This window comes from Miscanthus floridulus, chromosome 18, assembly GCF_019320115.1.
Source record: "Miscanthus floridulus cultivar M001 chromosome 18, ASM1932011v1, whole genome shotgun sequence".
NCBI classification, from domain to species: Eukaryota; Viridiplantae; Streptophyta; class Magnoliopsida; order Poales; family Poaceae; genus Miscanthus; species Miscanthus floridulus.
Window position 1 is genome coordinate 125,335,921 of NC_089597.1, and position 18,736 is coordinate 125,354,656.

At 49.4% G+C, this 18,736-nt stretch overlaps 1 protein-coding gene across 1 annotated transcript; it reads right to left on the reverse strand.

Moving 5' to 3' along the window:
- Nucleotides 1–4,391: 4,391 nt before the first annotated feature.
- LOC136520317 (UDP-sugar pyrophosphorylase) lies at nt 4,392–17,286 on the reverse strand. Its single transcript, XM_066513781.1, has 17 exons — nt 16,965–17,286; nt 15,775–15,879; nt 15,413–15,529; nt 15,046–15,186; nt 14,499–14,598; nt 14,106–14,233; nt 13,915–13,986; nt 13,734–13,798; nt 13,556–13,616; nt 13,150–13,267; nt 7,204–7,328; nt 6,768–6,844; nt 6,504–6,609; nt 5,817–5,876; nt 5,398–5,478; nt 5,045–5,284; nt 4,392–4,903 (listed from the first exon to the last, which is right to left on the reverse strand). Exons 1-17 carry the CDS (start codon nt 17,085–17,087, stop codon nt 4,736–4,738), a joined length of 1,887 nt encoding a protein of 628 aa, XP_066369878.1. The 5' UTR covers nt 17,088–17,286; the 3' UTR covers nt 4,392–4,735.
- Nucleotides 17,287–18,736: the final 1,450 nt, after the last annotated feature.

Sequence of the window (18,736 nt, forward strand, 5' to 3'; positions counted from 1 at the left end):
GCCGGGCCACGCCTTCTGGCCCTCTCGGAAGATGCGGCTGGGATTTATAGCCCGCGAGTCCCTTCAAAATGGGCAACTCGAAATCAATCAAAACAAGAAGGAAAAGGTCATGGGAAAAAGCATACCAAATTGGACAGCTTCGCGGCATGAAGGGGATCGGGCGTCCCTTCGAGGGAGTCTTCATCCCTCAACTACAACACTCGATCGAGATGACTCCAGGCTTCATCCTTTGGCAACTCCTCCAGCGACGCGCGGCCGGGATCCATTTCTGGCCGAAGTATTCCCACATCGGACGCGTTCTCTCCACCAACAGGCTGACCCGACGGTGAAAGAAGGTGTGGAAGACCCGCAACCCATTGAGGCCATGCCACACGAGCCTTCGAAGCCCCGTCTCGATAATTTCCAACTTGTTCTGCCGACCGGAGGGACCCCACAACCAGCTTTCCCTCCTCTCCGACCTCTCCCTGGTGAACGTTGGGAATGGCACCTCCACTGGGTTCCTAATGTAAAACCACTCACCGTGCCACCCTCGGTTGGAGTCACAAGGGGAGTATACAGGGTAGGGGACTGACAACTTCAGCCTCTTCTATAGGGCAAATCCTCCAACCGGTGCGATTCTAGGCGGCTTCCCCTCGGACAGGGCTCGCCCGCTAAAAATCCACCGGAAGAGGTCCATGTGCGGCTCCATCCCGAGGAAGGCCTCATAGACGGTGACAAAGCCAGCGATGTGCAATACCCCAGTCAGGTTGAGGTGCTGCAACTCTAAGCCCCACTCGTTGAGGAACCCGCGCAGGAACCAGTGCGTGGGATACCCGAGCCCACGCTCAGGGAAGGCAAGGAAGGAGACAACCTTGTTGGCCTGGGGTTGCGGAACAACCTTCCCCCGTGCAGGAGCCCTCCAATGCGCCACCTCCTTCAACGGGAGCAGCCCCTTCTCAGTGAAGGCGGCCAGCACCTCCTCATCCATGTTGGAAGGCCTCCAGTTCGACATCGCACCTCAGATTTGCGATCGAATCTATGAGTTTTCCTCTCCCTCGCTTTGCCCTTCTCTCTCCTAGAAACCGCCGTGGCACATGAACAGACTTGGCAAATAGGAGGAAGGAGGAACGACAGTAGTTGAATAAAGGCAAAAGAATAGGAGGAAAATCTTCTCCATCCCCCCTATTTAATGTGGAAAGGCATGCATCGGAACGTGGCCCTGGCTAACGGGACACGGCCTGCCCAACGAAACATCGCCCGGCTAAATGGGACGTGGCCTAGGTGGGACCCACCACTACCACACCGGAGCGCAGGAAATAAGGCGCAACCGCTCATAAACGACCCTTCGCCTTCCCAGGTAGGGTTTGGGAGGGCCCACCAACGGAATCTCCATCGAGGAGAGGCCAACGGGTCACTCGATCGATCAGATGACTTGGGCGGCTGCTGAGGGACAAGTAAGGAGTAGTGGGATGCCCCATGCAGGTTATGTCAACCCCGTCACGAATGATGGACACGGATCCCATTCAAACATATCTGATAGGAGCTCCCCATACCCGTCACTCGAGCCATCGATTTAACTTTACCAAACCCCCTTTTATTTTTCCAATATGTGATCATTCAATCATTCATTCTCATACATACATTCATACATTCATCCATACATTCATCCCATACATCCAAGCATTGCATGTGCAATTGTTGCATCACAATGCTTCGTATCGCAACATGAAACGGTAGTCGCCTCATTCGATATAAGCGACGACCGACCGGGGTTCAAAGGCTAGCCCACAAAGGGCTCAAGGCCACCTCTCATCAAACAGAGCTAGGGGAGAAACACACAGATGAGCCCCAGCGGCCCCCGCTCGATCTGTTCAAAAGCGGATAGGGTCATCTCGACCTTCTCGTTCGATCCTGACCTCGAGCCATGCCCACAGAATCTCCATCGTGGGGAGGACAGCGGGCCACCTAAGTCGGTCTCTGAAACGGCTCGGGCATCTATCAGGAGGCAGATTAAGGAGCAATTGAATGCCACATGAGGGCTATGCCGACCCCGTTATGAACAACGGACCTAGATTCCACTCGGACGTGCCCGTTATTAAGCTCACCGATGGCATCGCTCGAGCTATTGAGGCAAGCGACGTTAGCTCAACCCCCCCGGTTGTGGAAACCACGGACGAGGTAACGCACGAAACTCGACCGACCCCTACCAAGCCCAACGGGGCTCAGGGACTCAGGCCACCCAACCCCAACTCAGGAGTCTAGCTAGCCACATAGGTCGTGGTCAGAAAGGACACAAGCGAACACCTCGATCGGAAGGAACACAAGAATCCGTAGCCTCGAAAAAGAGTACCAAAGTGCTCAGCCTCTGACCCTTGGGTTCGCGTTTCACCTCACCTGACCCTTCGGCAGCGGGCTGACCCTTGGGCTCGCGCTCTGTCTTGGGCTGACCCTTGGGCTCGCGCTCTGTCTTGGGCTGACCCTTGGGTTCTTGCCTGACCCTTCAGCAGCGGGCCGACCCTTGGGTTCACGCTCCGCCTCGTCTGACCCTTCAGCAGTGGGCTGACCCTTGGGTTCGCGCTCTGCCTCGCCGGACCCTTCGGCAGCGGCTGACCCTTGGGTTCGCGCTCCGCCTCGCCCGACCCTTCGACAGCGGGCTGACCCATGGGTTCGCGCTCCGTCTCGCCCGACCCTTGGGTTCGCGCTCCACCTCGCCTGACCCTTCGGCAGCAGGCTGACCCTTAGGTTCGCGCTCCGTCTCGCCCGACCCTTCAGCAGCGGCTGACCCTTGGGTTCATGCTCTGTCTCGCCCGACCTTTCGGCAGCGGGCTAACCCTTGGGTTCGCGCTTCGCTTCGCCCGACCCTTTGGCAGCGGGCTGACTCTTGGGTTCGCGCTCTGCCTTTCCCAACCCTTCGGCAGTGGGCTGGCCCTTGGGTTCGTGCTCACATTTGGGTTCACGCTTCGTCTCGTCCGACGACGACCCACAACCTTACACCCACCGGGTGCGCTTGTGAAACGAGTGTAAACAGCCCCTTTACGACTTCACAGAAGTCCCAAAGGGGCTCAGGGGCTCCTGTCGGGTTCATAAACCCGGGGTCCCCAATGGCCTGCTTCCCTGCAAAACCCGGCCTAGCAGGCGGCGCAGCGACAACACGCGCCTGGGCTGGCCTAGATGCATAATGATAGGCCGGAACAACAATCCGGTCCCCGACCAGAGGGCCTGGCCAAGGTGGAACAGCGGTCTGACTCCGACCTCTTTCTCCGACGTTTGTCGTACCAGGCGAACACGGTAGAGCCTACCAGATGCGTCTGGACATAAACAGTATTGTGGGCACCGATGACCATCTCGTACCCGACAGCGTGAACAACAAGACTAGGTAGCACACGTATATATTCTCTCTCTCTCTGACTTGTAAGACCATCCCCTTCAACTATAAAAGGGGATGAGCTCTCTCCTAAAAGCTAGCTGGCTCTCGAAAGAAAAAAGAGGCTAGACGACTCGAGGACTCGATGACCTGAGGACTCGAGCAACTCAATAACCCTAGAACTCGACAGTTACACAGAGCATACGCTCCAATACTTAGCGCACGTTAGAGCACTCGTCACTCTCGGCCATTCGATTCAGAGTCCGACCAGGCATTTAACACCCCCTTCTCATTCCTACTCGTTTGTAACCCCACAGCAAACTTCGAGCACCTGGGCTCAGGAATAAATTCACTGACCGACTAAAACTGGACGTAGAGCACGTTGCCTAAACCAGTATAAATCATATGTCATTGAGTGCTAGGCCACATCCGATCACAACGCACGACAAAACTACAAATATTTATTTATTGGTCACTTTTCGCACCGACAAGTACACTCTACAAGAGCTAAAACTAACGATACTAATTGGTTAGTAAAAAGAGTATCAGATCGAAGGTTGGTCTTTGAAACATCCGGTTAAGAAAGAGTCTTTATAATACTCTTCTAGTAAGGGAGGTCAAGAGTTAGCTTTCATCCTTGTACCATTTGCACTTTCCTTAACCTTTTAGGTACACAGAGAGATAATGGCTGGTCCAGATTCGTTCCTTTCGTTCACGGCATCTCGTTAGTCGCCTCAGCACTCACTCATCACCACAATTCCTTTCCACGGCCATTGAAAACGGCAAAAATGATCTTAGGAAAAAGTAATCGTTTTCCGCGGCCATTGAAAATGGCAAAAGTGATCCTTTTTTTTTAAAAAAAAAGGAAAAAGTAATCGCTAAAAGGGTTGCAAAGACTCCGGTCGACACAGGCACACAGCCATTGGGTACAGAAGGCTCGCCAGTTGCTCTCCTTTTTCTCATGAAATAATCACGATTTGCGAATGCTGCAGCACTAGGATATTCCATGGTTTATGTGCCAAAGAAAAAGGATGCAATATGTAGTATAACACTAATTACGTACTGCCACACTTACTTGATTCAGTGCCAAGTTTTCTAAAATTCAAAATTGAAATATAAACATCAGATCCCAAATAAATAATCAACTCTGATTACACTGAAGAGGAGAGAATGTTTGGCTATGAACGAGGGTACTATACAAGTACAGATATACATAAAGAATGTTGAGTGATTGGTGAAGCACTTTGCTCCTTATTAAACTTGGGAAGGAGAAAAGAGTTTCAGGTATGTTGCCAATGGCCTCCCAGAATCTAGGAGGCAATCCAGATGTGAACTATTTCCAGTTGGTAGGAAGCTACTCAGGTCAATCAAGCAAACCAAGAATGCTTTGTTTCATGCACTCAAGCTATGTTTTCCTGGGTCCGTGTAGTTCACCTCTAGCTGCTCAACCTTCTCAAACTTAAATCCACGGATCCTGATCTCTTCCTTCTCCGAGGTGTCCTTGTAGTCGGCGTGCTGGATAGTCCAGCCTTTATTTTGTACATGACCGGTAAGTTTAACCTGCAAACAGACATGAATGCATGGTATGAACCGCTGGAGTATGAGCAAAATATTTCATTGCTAAGGTAATAACCAAACTACTGAGGTATCTGTAATATATGCCAGGACTCTGGGTTAACGGTGCTCAATGTTATGTATTACCTCTGCTTCATCGATAGCATTGACAATAAGAGTGCCGTCCAATGAGAGGCCTTCAAGGAAGACGTTCTGACCATTGATGACCAAAGCTGACCTCTGAGAAACTGAAGAGTTGCCATGCACTTTCTCCTTGACACTCTTGAAGGTGAGACCCCACCGTGGGCTCCAGGTTATGCGTGGCCAAACCTCTACCTCTTGCCCGTTGAAAGTATCAACAACAGGGTCAGCTATCTGTGCACCAGCCTGGAAATGGGGAGGAAAAGGAGCTCGTTGAGCTGGAGCACAAACAGTTTGAGAACTAGCCCATGGTCATTGGCCAGCGTGCCCTTGCCAAAGGAATATGCTAATGGAATTACCTTTCTCAAAATAAGGCTGTTCGCCCTGTAAATTGCCATCTCTCCCGAGGTTGCACTATGATAAGGATTGCCTTTTGGAACCTGCAAGAAGCCATATCAAATCTTATGATTATATATATAAACACCACAGGAACGCAAAATTGTGAAAAAAGCCAGGTGCTTTAAAGTAACAGAAGCGTGACCAAGGCTGATGCATACTCTCTGTAAACAAATATAGATAGTGTCGTTAGAGGTGAATGGAGGAACTATAGTTAAATCCAACCTTTACTACAGGAAAAGGTCTAACCCAAGTACCTTACAATTAACAGGCCTATCAATTCAAATCGAGTCCCCTCAGCAAAGTGCTTCACAATAATGGTAAAAATCTAACGAAGCAAAATAAGAAAATCATCTGAGCGAGTTGGAACTTGGAACCATACTTTAGCTGCGTCTTCAGGATTATTCTTCACAGGAGCATAAGCAAGCCATGTATCCATCACCTAGCATATAAGTAAATCAAGCCATCAAGGCATGATAATAAGAATACAATAATTAGGAGGATGAATCGTGAAAAATCCAGTAAAAATTATAAATAATAGTTAATAACATGAATGTCTTATGAGTAAGAAATAACACATGTATGAATATCATGTATGGTTGTTCAATCTAGTGTTGTTCTTCCTAGAGAAATAAGAGCAACATTTGATTACACCCACTCTCCCGTGATTGTGGTGTTTCTCCCTTATCTCTGAAAGGTAGAGCAGCACTTAGGATTACTAACAGAATACTGAAAACAGATTGCCTTTTTAAGAAAGTATATCATGTGAGGATAAGTGGATAACTACTCTTCAATACAAGTTTTCCTTTCCTGATAGTGCCCATTAATTATAATTGGAGTGAAGGCACTGCAAAGAATCTATATAATTCCTAATGCTGTGTTATAGCTACCTCATGAACAAGATAGCACATTGGTAAAATAGCAAGCTTGGGAGGCCTACAGGCTATATTGAGTACTGAAAGCGGGAAAGCAGAGCACTCTTTCAGGGTAATGATCCAAATGGTACAACTGATAAAGTTGGTTAACTGATGCATGCTTAAGACTAAATGGATTATCAACTGCCTCTTACCGTGAATCCAACTTTTGCTGAGGGAGGCAATGTCTTTGGATAGTCTTGCATCATGCACTCTAGACGAGTGGAGGATTTAAATGCTGTCTTGGTCGAATCAGTATACCTAAATTGAAGAAAAAAAATGATCAGAGGATAGGGTTAAACAAAGGACAAAAATCCATATTAAAAAGTTGTACACAAAACCAAGATAGAAAAAAAAAATTAAATATCAATATCACTATAAATAGAAGTACGTAACAGCAAGTGGTTAGAAAAAATTACTTGGGATTTACAAATTCAGAAATGGCGCCATGTGTTTTCTTGAGCTCCTCAATGTATGCTCCAAGCTCCAGTATCAACTACAAAAGCTCAGTGTTTTTCTTAGTACAACAAAATATGCAGCTTGAATGTAACATCATATAATAACATTGACAGAGTTCTGTCCAGTTTTAAAAGCAAAAGATAAAATGAACATAAAAGGTTATAATGCACATAATGTGACATTGAAGGTAACAGCATCCACAAAACTCATATTGGTGTTAGCATTACACCTCCAGATCATAAGAGCAGGACAATCATTAATAGACGGTTCACGGTTCACCCTCATCCGAATGGGGAAAATCAATAAGACATGTTTTCAGTATTTGGCGAACCAAGAGTCCACGGATCTCTTGACGTGTCTGAACATGGTAAATTATCCCTTTGGAACATAATTTACCTGGTTTATATTTCCAGGATATGGAGAAAAACCTGTCTCACAATTTGAATCTCCATCAGGATGTCCAGTTGCACGAAGGAGTGGATCAAGCTGATTGTACTCTACGTTGATCACCATTGTTCTACCTGTGCACAAGAATGGAGTTATGACAAATTTGAAAAAACCATACCATCAGTGGTTCAAAGAAGTGAAATGCATTCTTTTTGTTAGTCTCTGAATTCTTACTCTTGGTAGTAACAGAATTCTTACTCTCATCGAGAGAGGATGACACTAGGAGTTTGGGCAATTTTCTGGTTTATTTCTCACACACATGTCATACCAACCTAAGGAGTTGGGGATACATATTTATAGGCTGCTAGCCAAGCATATGCCAAGATGCTAGATGCTAAGATGATGTCCTAGAACAGATGCTGTCCTAGATGCTAAGATGTTGTCCTAGCCAGACAAGGATGTTGTCCTTGATGCTGTCCTTGATGGACAGGAAGACCACCATGCAGCCACAAGGACCATATGCTGCAGCCCTACAAAGACCAGCCAACACAGAGACTTATCCCATCATTTTCCCCCTAAGTCTTGTGCGTCGTTTTGTGGGAAAGTTGAACCATCCCAGTCCTGGAGCAGAGCTCAGGGAACTTGATCCTCCCAAGAGGCTTGGTAAGTAGGTCCGCAAGCTGGTCCTTGGTGTTGATGTAGCTCGCCTTGATGCTCCCCTCCTCCAAACAGCCTCGAATAAAGTGGTACCTCACCCGGATGTGCTTACTCCGTTCATGGAAAACGGGGTTCTTTGCCAGGGCCAGAGCGGACTTGCTGTCTATCCTGAGCTCCACCGCTCTAGTGTTTCTGCCGAGATCACCAAGTAGTCGAGCGAGCCAGAGCGCCTGAGTCGAAGCGGTGGAGGCCGCTATGTACTCGGCCTCGCAGTTGGACAGGGCCACCACCTGCTGCTTGACCGACTACCAGCTAACGAGGCACTTGCCGAGGAGGAAGAGGATTCCGCTCGTGCTCTTGCTGGTGTCGATGTCGCCGGCGTGGTCGCTGTCGCTGTACCCGACGAAGTGTGCTGCCCCAGGGCACCTAGGGTAGTAGAGGCCGTGGTCGAGAGTCCCCGCAACGTAGCGGATGATCCTCTTCACAGCCTGCTGGTGCTCCATCGTCGGTCGCTGCATGAACCGACTAACATAGCCAACGGAGAATGCCAAGTACGGCCGTGTGTGGGCGAGGTAGCGAAGGCTCCCCACAAGACGTCGGTACTGCGTAGCGTCCACCTCCTCCGTCGTGCTGTCGCGGCCCAGCTTCAGCCTCTCCTCCATCGGAGTGAGAGCTGGGTTGCAGTCGGTGAGCCTAGCTAGCTCAACGACGCGCTTGGAGTAGGCGGTTTGTCGAAGCGTGATCCCGGAGTCATCCTGGTGCACCTCGATTCCCAAGTAGAAGGAGAGAGGCCCCAGGTCACTCATCTGGAAGGTGGCCTTCATCTCTTCCTTGAATGCCGCCACCTCCGCATCCTTGGTGCTGGTGATCACCAGGTCGTCGACGTAGACACCCACCAGCAGAGCATTTCCTCCACTGCCTCGTCGGTAGATGGCCGCCTCGTGCGGACTTTGCTCGAAGCCCATCCCCTTTAGCGTGGAATCCAACTTGGCATTCCACGCCCTCGGTGCCTGCCGCAAGCCATAGAGGGCCTTGCGCAGGCGAAGCACCTTGCCCTCCTTGCCGGGAATCGCAAATCCTGGAGGCTGGTGTACGTAGACCTCCTCCTTCAAGTCGCCGTTAAGGAACGCCGACTTGGCGTCCATGTGATGAACACGCCAGCCCTGCTGGGCAGCTAGCGCAAGGAGGAGTCGCACGGACTCCATCCGTGCCACGGGAGAAAGACGTCGTCGAAGTCGACCCCCTCCTGCTGCACGAAACCTCGTGCCACCAAGCGAGCCTTGTGCTTGACGATGGCGCCGGCTTCATCCCTCTTCAGCTTGTACACCCACTTAAAGGTGATCGCGCGGTGACCACGAGGAAGGTCAGCAAGCTCCCAGGTGCGGTTCTTCTCAACCGCATCCATCTCCAACTGCATCGCGGCGCGCCATGCCGTGTGTTTCTCGGCCTCTGCAAACGACCGAGGCTCGCCGTCGTCACACGCAAGGTGCAATTGCGCCTCCAGGTCGTGAGGCACCAGTCCCGGCACCGGCTGGTCGCCGAGAAGGTTCTCCATCGTACGGTACTGCAACGGCTCACCGTCGTGGTACGCGTCGATGCGCTCCTCGTCGTGAGAGAGCGGAGTAGCGAGCTCAACCGGGCTATGCTCGACACGAGCTGGTGTTGGAGTAGACGTGCCCGGAGAGGTGCCTGTCGGTGTCAGAGTGCGTGGCGTTGCCGGCTGTGGTGGAGCCAGCGAAGAACTCATCGCAGCCGAGGTCCTGGCTGGAGAGCGTGGTGCTGTCGGAGTAGCAGGTGCCGGGGTCGGTGGAGGCTCGAGGATTGGGGTAGACGCGCTCGTCGAAGAAGAGCTGCCTACTCCCCCGGCTCTCTCGAAGTGGACGCACTCGACAGTGAAGTCGTCGTACGTCGGAGCCGAGCCGTCGTCCACCGCCTGTCCCACGCCCATCCTCGCCCTTCGTTGAACACAACGTCGCGCGCCGTGCGCACACGCTGTGTCTTCGGGTCGAGAATGCTGTAGGCCTTCGAGCCCTCCGCGTAGCCGATGAACACTCCCGGAGTGCTCCTGTCGTTGAGTTTGCTGATGTGACCAAGCTCCTTGGCGAACGCGAGGCAGCCGAAGACCCACAAGTGGGAGACCGCCGGCTTGCGCCCATGCCAAGCCTCGTACGACGTCCTGCCGTCGAGCGCCTTGGTAGGCGAGCGGTTGAGGATGTAGACGACCGACACCACCGCCTCTCTCCAGAAGACAGCCAGCATCCCCCTCTGCTTGAGAAGGGCCCGAGCCATCCCTACAACCGTCTGGTTGCGCCGCTCGACGACGCCGTTCTGCTGCGGGCTGTACGGCGTGGAGTAGTGGCACTGAATGCCCTTATCAGCGTAGTACGACGCGAATTCAGCCGCCGTGAATTCGCCGCCGTTGTCGGTGCGCAGCACGCGCAGCTTGCGGCCGCACTCCGCCTCCGCAGCAGCCTGCGCGCGCCTGATGGCGTCCGCAGCCTCTCCCTTGCTGCCGAGGACCATCACCCACATGTAGCGGGAGAGGTCGTCGACGAGCAGCAGGAAGTAGCGTCGTCCTCCCGGTGTGGCCGGTGTCACCGGGCCACACAAGTCCCCGTGCACAAGCTCGAGCCTCTCCTTGGCTCGAAAGCTCGCCCGCTGGGGAAAGGGGAGTCGTCTCTGCTTCGTCAACACGCAGACGTCGCAGAGCTGCTCCACATGGTCGAGGCACGGCAGGCCTCGCACCATCTCCGCGGCACTGAGCCGCTTCAGGGCCTCGAAGAGATGGTGCCCAAAGCGCTCGTGCCACTGCCACGCTTCGTCGTCCCGACGAGCAGCGAGACAGAGGGGTTGTGCCACCTGCACGTTAAGGACGTAGAGTCGATTTGCGCTTCTGGTTACCTTGGCAAGAAGGCGACGACGGCGATCCCAAATCCTCATGACTTCATCCTCAACCACCACGCGCGAACCGTTCTCATCCAGCTGTCCCAAGCTGGTGATAGAGTTCCTCAACGCGGGGATGTAGTAGACTCCGGTGAGCAGCCTGTGCTCACCAGACACGGCGGTGAAGATGACGAAGTCGACGCCCTTGATCTCCACGCCGGAGGCATCCCCAAACTTGACGGAGCCTCGGACGCTAGAGTCAAGCTCGGTGAAGAACTCCCGTCGACCGGTCATGTGATGGGTGGCGCCGGTGTCGAGGCACCACCCGTCAGTCTTGTCGTTGCCGGAGCCGTCGCCGAGGAGGGCGTGTGCTTTTGGCTCGTCAAGGTGGAGGAGAGCCGCTGCGGCCGATGCCGCTGGAGGTAGCTCGATGCTTGCATTGCCATGAACAGAGCCGGCTCCTCCTCCGTCTGTGCGACGTGGGCCGGGCCGCGTCGTGGCTGTCGACAGTCCTTGGCCCAATGGCCAAGCTGGCCGCAGTTACGGCAGGTGTCGTCTCGTGTCGGCTTGTGCTTGCCGGCGGCGCCGCCCTGGGCGCCTTTGCGGGCATCACCCTCGGCACGTCCTCGCGCCCTGGCCTAGGCGTCTCTGCGCGCCTTGCGCGGCTTGCCACGCTTGCGGCCGCCGGTCACGGAAGAAGGGGGAGCCTTGGCAGGCAACCCACTGCTCCCGAGTGAGAAGGAGCTTCCCGCCAGTGGTGATGGGCCCCGAGAGAGATGTGGCTCATCGCTGTCGACGACCTTGTGGCGACCTATCGCCTCCTCGATCGACATCGTAGAGAGATCCAGCAGGGACTCGATCGAGCGAGCCATCTGCTTGTACTTCTCGGGGACGCAGCGGAAGAGCTTTTCGACAGCTCTCTCCTCGCCGTAGGTGTCATCGCCGAACTGCACCATCTTCTGCAACAGAGTGTTGAGACGGAGAGCAAAGTCATCAACGTCCTCACCTGGCTTGAAGGCCAGGTTCTCCCACTCCTTGCGAAGTGCCTGCAGTGTGGACTTGCGGGCGCGGTCGTTGCCGATGCGTGCCGCAGCGATGGCGTCCCAAACCTCCTTGGCAGTCCGCTTGTTGGTAAGCGAGAACTGCATCTCGGACGAGACTGCAGCGATGAGGGTATCCAGCGCCCGTCGATCTTGGTCGTAGTCGACGTCGCCGTACCGGGCTGCCTCCCACATGTGCCACACCTGGAGCTTTACCCTCATCACCGCAGCCCACTCGACGTAGTTGGTCTTAGTGAGGGTAGGCCACCCACCGCCGGGGCCGACGTCCCTGACAACAGCCTAGAGCCGCGCAGAACCTCGACCTCCGCTGCCGCCGCACGCGCTGCATCCGCCGCCGCCGCCGCTTCCGCCTCCGCTCTGGCTGCTGCCAGCTCCGCCGCTGCCAGCCTCGACGCCCTTGCCGCCGCCGCAGCGGTCTCTGCCGCCGCTCGCTCGCGTTCCTCTGCCGCGGCAAGTTCGGCCTCCTGGCGACGCTGCGTGCTCGAGGCGACCGAGCGCTGAGACTGTCCTGCGGACATGACGCGCTGTCGGGGGGCTGCTGCGTGGGGAGAGGGCTGCTTCAGACGAGCTACGCAGAGGGAGAGGAGTGAGCAGGAGCGGCCGGAGCTACTGCTGCTCTCAGCTGGGGCTGTTGCGAGGCTGGGAAAGGAGATGAGCAGGAGATGCTCAGGCTACAGGATAGTACCGCTTTGATACCAGTTGTTAGTCGCTGAATTCTTACTCTTGGTAGTAGCAGAATTCTTACTCTCATCGAAAGAGGATGACACTAGGAGTTGGGACAATTTTCTGGTTTATTTCTCACACAAATGTCATACCAACCTGAGGGGTTGGGGATACATATTTATAAGCTACAAGCCAAGCATATGCCAAGATGCTAGATGCTAAGATGCTGTCCTAAAACAGATGTTGTCCTAGATGCTGTCCTAGATGCTAAGTAAAACAGCTGCTGTCCTAGATGCTGTCCTAGATGCTAAGATGTTGTCCTAGCCAGTCAATGATGGTGTCCTTGATGCTGTTCTTGATGGGCAGCAAGACCACCATGCAGCCACAAGGACCATATGCTGCAGCCCCACAAATACCAGCCAACACAGAGACTTATCCCATCACTTTTGTTAGCCAATTAGAAATTTTGAATACCAGTAGAGAACAGTAGAGAAATGATTCTCCTAAATCCTTGTAGATATAAGGATAGTTTTCTTGATTTTCATAATACATACCCACAAAAGATTGAAGCCCTGATTGTTTTTTTTTTTTTTTGCTAAAAAATATCACAATGATCCACAGTTTTTTTGTCTAAAACTTAAAAGTCATGAAAAGCTCATATCAAATGGGGTAAATGATAGTAAAACCCTACCATCGACATGAGTAAGTTTGGTAATTCCTCCAATTGCTTCCTTAGCCTTCCTAGGAACTGCGAGAGAATTTACATTGTAACCCTTGGTGGCACTGACACCTAATGCTGATGGTATTGCCTACAAAATAATCAAGAAAATCAAGTCGGTTCTCTGTAATAAAAGGTCTCTGAGCTCAATGAAGCAGTTGGCCACAAATATATAAGGGGTCCTTGGAAAGGTACCAAGAGATAGCACAATTACAACTAGGGGGTACCCATTTTTGTACATAGGCACTACAATTCGGTACCTTAGGTACCAGATTCATGTAATAATTTTGGTACCTCTTGGTACATTTTCAAGAATAGTAAAAAAGCTCTATCTTTTAACAGTAAAATTATAACACAGCAGGGAAGCCAGTGTACAAACATTGAAAAGCAATCCATTTGTATCCTGGAAAAAGAGAACCCACTTCCGGCCTTCACTCTTCCTAACAAAAGAATACACAGTATAGTTTCATTAAATTACTTCACGATATATGGCTGCTAATTTTTTTCAAATGGAAGAAACTGCCAACAGTGGTGAATTTTTTAATCAATGAGCATACCATTGCTCAAGCAAGCCACTTGAATAAAGAAGAGAATGAACATCTCCATGCCCATGTGGCTTTGTCTGCCAAGTCACAAAACAGGTAGTAAGAAAGGTGGACAGAAACTCAGTGTATGTGGAAACGATATGGTGCTATATTCAAATACAATGTTACTGATCCTCGAATGGAAATTTCCAACCTGAATTTTGTACTTCTCACTTGGGTCTAATGCAAGCCTTGCATCATTGTCAGCTAGACACGCTACTTTTTCCTAAAAATGGAAGAGAATGTACAGTCAACATCAAAAGTAGCGGCTATGTGCTTTGCATATATAAAAGCTAAATTTTTCTCCTGACTAGCACATGAAAAAAAAAAAGAAACAGAAGGAACCTGCTTTAGTATTTTCACTTGAGATGGTTCCATTCCAAAGTAGGAGTTTGACTCTAAAAGCTTGATAGTTAGAGCATTTGTATCATCAGAAGTCATAATAACGAATGGAATCTTTGTTTGGCACCCCTCTGCATGACAGATGAATATCATCAATCAGAATAAAGCAAGACCTGAATATTCTCTAAGGTCCAGCATGTATTATGTGTAAAGAATGAAACTGGCAACTAAATCAAGCAATTGCCAGATACAAAGGGACATAAGATAAAAGAAAATGAAATCAAGACCTTAATGAAAAGATCAAAATTCATTTGTAAGAACTAAAACAATGATAGGCTCCATAGAGAAAGTACTTGTAAGTCACTAATCCACTACAGATAAATGTAGAGTACATACCATCAACCATTTTGCAGCTGGCCTCTTGTAAAGCCAGGATAGACTCTAGATAATGTTGAAGGAAACATTTTCCAGTAGTTGTTTCCCGCGGAAGTGCTACCTGACCAAAGAAAGTAACAAAATCACCAGTGAAAAATTTCAGAAACATGGTTGGCTTATCTCTAAATTTTCAAGGCCACAAGATACTCTTAATCCTGTTTTAGAGTCATACAGTTAGTACTTTGAACTAGGAGTTAATATACTTTACCGTCTGTAAATCATTAAGCTTTCTTACAATCAAGTCCTAAATGATGTTTTTATTTTCTGTGCAGGATGATGTGCAATATCAGCATTCAGCAAGAGAAAAACCTTAACCAAATAACTATCAGTAATCAGTAGGAGAAAAAAATTAACCAAATAATACTAGCAAAATCAGAGTTACAAGACACCATACCAGTACAACAACTACAGCATCTCGTTTGAGTTCCAACTAAAGTGTGCCTAGCTACTGTACTACCTCATGACACAAGCTTAGATAGTATTTTGCTATTAGCAGCTCAGTGCATACCTTAATTCCTTTGTAACCAAGCCTTTCACCAAGCCCTCCAGCTACAAGAACAAATGCAGCATTGCGGGCTTCTTTTATCCCAGCTGCTTCCAGTGAAACAAAATTGTCATCGCCAAAGGTCAAAACCTCACCTGAAGGCACCTGTAAGTAAGGTATGGCAAAGTTTATTAGCTGTGTCATCAAGAAAAGAGGAAAAGTAAAGAAAGTAGAGAATTGCCCAAAATAACATAAAGAGCATCCATTTAAAGCATCAATTTATCTCAAGCAATCTTTTTCAGGTTGTGGTGTATTAAACTATTCATAGAACAATTCCCATGAAAAGGATAGATATTGAGGCCAAGCTAAACCATTGGTAAAAAAGACTTACAGAAGGGGTGAAACCATCATATGGGTTTTTGCCTGCCTTTGAATCCGCAAGAAGTTTTTTGGCATTCTGGATGTAAGATACCAGACCTCCAGGATAGCTTGAATTAAGTCGGCGAACCTAAGGCAATGACAAATTGACAAAATTAGAATAAAAGGAAAAAAAAAACTTTATAAATTTGTGCTTATGACTTGCATAGATTATAATGCTACTCCAGTCACAAAAATGAGATGTCTTGGACATCAGCACAGTCTTCAAAACATAATTTTACTAACACTTTTTGTTGCAAAATATTTGTGAAAAATAGAAAATGTCTACTTTTATGAAACTACATTGCACTATATGTTATGAGTTTGAATACACACCTGATCAAAGAAGCCTCTTTTCTTGTCATCATCAACACCTGGTTCAGGCCAGTGTTCAAACAGGTGAATCTGGCCCTCATTCAACAGCATTTTTGCTAGCCCAACCTAGAATCACCAGGCAATAAGAGCATTGTAGCAAGAGAAAAACAGAAACAGGTGTTTTAGTCCATCAGTTGAATAAACCTAACATGGTATGTCGCACCGCAGAGACTAGTACATTTAGATACACTTTGTTCTGAAATAATGGTGAGCAATCATTCAGCCAAACCCTGGGCCAATTGGTACTTTCGTGATTCTTGATGGGGGGCCAAGTTAGATGTACATCCAGTTGAGGACCTTGCTGAACATGTGAAAAGTGCAGTAGAACTTAAATTATTCGCTCAAAGGACCACATTGTTTATTATACTAACAAAGAACACTGTTCACAACTGAGAACATAGGAATGTACAGATGTACCAAAGTATTCATACTCGTAGTAAACATTTTTACACAGGAAATTAATGCTTGAGCACAAGTATATGATCTACAGTATCCAAATGAGTATGAGAACCATGCTTCCTAGTCCCACTGTGGGCCTGTGGCAGGAGCAGAGGGTGGATAAACTTTGGTACGACACCGGTACTGTTTTAGGAACCAGCAGTCACCATCATGAAAAACTGAAAATCACAGAACTAAACTCCATTTCTTCTAGAATTGTTGTGTCAAGAGGGAGGAAGTCCTAAATTGTAGCGGTGGAGGCGGGTCCACTTCGCCCCCACCGACCGGGCACCGTCAACACGTGAGGGGACTTCAAAGAATGGCAGCGAGTCAGGGTAGTTAGCCGTACCGTCCAGCGTCCGGCATTCAATCATCAGGCGCTACACCTAAACTCCTCCAATCTAGTAATCAGTAATAATCACCTACGCGGCATGCGAACATAACTACCAAGTTCCAAGTCAAATCAAACGGCAGAGCCTCCGCACACACACAACGGGGGCGGAGCATCGCATCACGGTCGACGAAGCGAGAAAATTAGAGAAAATTTGGAATCCGCAGCGAGTGGAATGAGGCGTGAGATCGGCGAGGTTCGAGCGCCGCATCTAGCACGGGCAAAATCAACCGGCAACAACAGAACTGCCAGTACGACGGCGCGACCTCTTCTTCTTCAGTACATAAGTACTCCGTATAACAGACTAGCAGGCGGCGCTCACCTCGTCAGGCGCGAGCAGCTGCAGGTTCCACCGCAGCGGCGGGCACGCCGCTGCCCACTCGCCGGCGCCGGAGATCCCCAGCGCCGCGACCCCCGCCGCCGCGGCGTCGGCGCCCGAAGCCATCGCGGGCGAGGAGGCTGAACTGGAGGGCGGAGGAGACGACCCGCGTCGCGTCGGTGACTGTCAGTTGCGTGACTGCGTCGTCGTCCTTCCGCGGAGGGGAGGCGGAGGTGGGCACGCTTCACGGGGCGTGCAGTGGCAAACCGTTTCCTCGCTGGCTCTCTCTCCTCTACGGTGGTGTGATTCGTCGGCTTCGAAGGTTGGTTTGGAAGGATCGCGGCTGCCTACAAGGGACGAGTAGGATTGGTCATAGCTGTGGGCCTGTGGGCCCGTGGGCGCCTGGGCGGTGGGTACCCAAAAACTGTCTTTTTTTTTTGAAAAACCAAAAAACTGTCTAATGATGGCAGCCGCTAGTATTTATCGGCCTCGGGGACAAGCCCACAGCCGCAGAGGCCCGGCCCGTCTCTCATATCATGGGCCGAGTCGAAATTAAGCCCAAAATATAAAATAAATTTTGGGGAAAAATATATAATGAAAACATTCATAAGTAAGGCTCTTTTTAGCAGGGATTTTATTGTGCTTCTCCACCAGCTTAATAAAAAAGCACTACCAAATGAACATCCATAAGTTAGTACGAGGGTATTTTGGTCCATCTGGTGTAAAAAGAGCACTGTAAATAGTGTCTCCCCTATTAATAAAGAGTAAGAGATTACTGTTCACTATTTTCCCATTCCACTATATCACCTTTGCTATTTGCTCCGCTCCTGCCTCCTAGTTACTAGTCCTAGTCCTAGAGCTCGGCAACCAACCATACAAGACTTGGACAAATTGTTTGTTTATCTTTCTTTTTTTCGGCCAAGGACAACATGAAGACATGTGCTTGTGCGAAGAGATTTTAATAATAATAAAAAATAGAGGAAATGAATAAAGGGAACAAGGACATGTGCTTACCATGTTAGTACATGCCACGGAATATGCCAAGGCTATATTGTAATGTACCGTATCAAGTGTTAAGCACTCCCTCCATAAAAAAAAAAAAGGAATACAATTCTCACGTCCCGAAAAGTCAAAGAGTTTAAATTTTAACAAAAATTATATGAAAAGGTATTAACACCCGTGAAACAAAATATATACTATTAGATTAGTTATAGAATGTATTTTCATATAGATTTATTTAGAGACATAAATGCTAATACAATTTACTATAAACTTGGTTAAACTTGGGACAGTTTGATCGACATGGTTCCTATAATTGCATTCTTTCCTACCAAGTGACCAAGGGCCCAAGAATATATTTCGTGGCCTTTTTATTTTATTCTATTTTATTTTAAGTTTGTTTTTAATACCACTCTTCTTTTATTCGGAGCATATTACCTGGCTCAGCCAGATGACCTGTCCGTTCGCTGGTATGAAACTTAGCTGTAACTAGCTGAAAAATACTGTTCCGACTGAATTATTACGAGAGAAAAATACTATTCCGACTAAAAAAATAAACAAGTTAAATATGGGGTAAGCCGAACAGAGCCACGGGGCTGTGTGGGTTGTATACCAAAAGCCAGTGATACCCTCAGGAGACTTTTTCCTGTGTGCCATTATAAAATATCGTAATCCCCTGTGTGTCCCTGAAAAAATTTAGCGGTCTTCAGCGCCACTACTCCAACTTTTTCGTGTCATCCATGCCACTTCCGTCAGTTTGGGCTCTAACGCCGTTA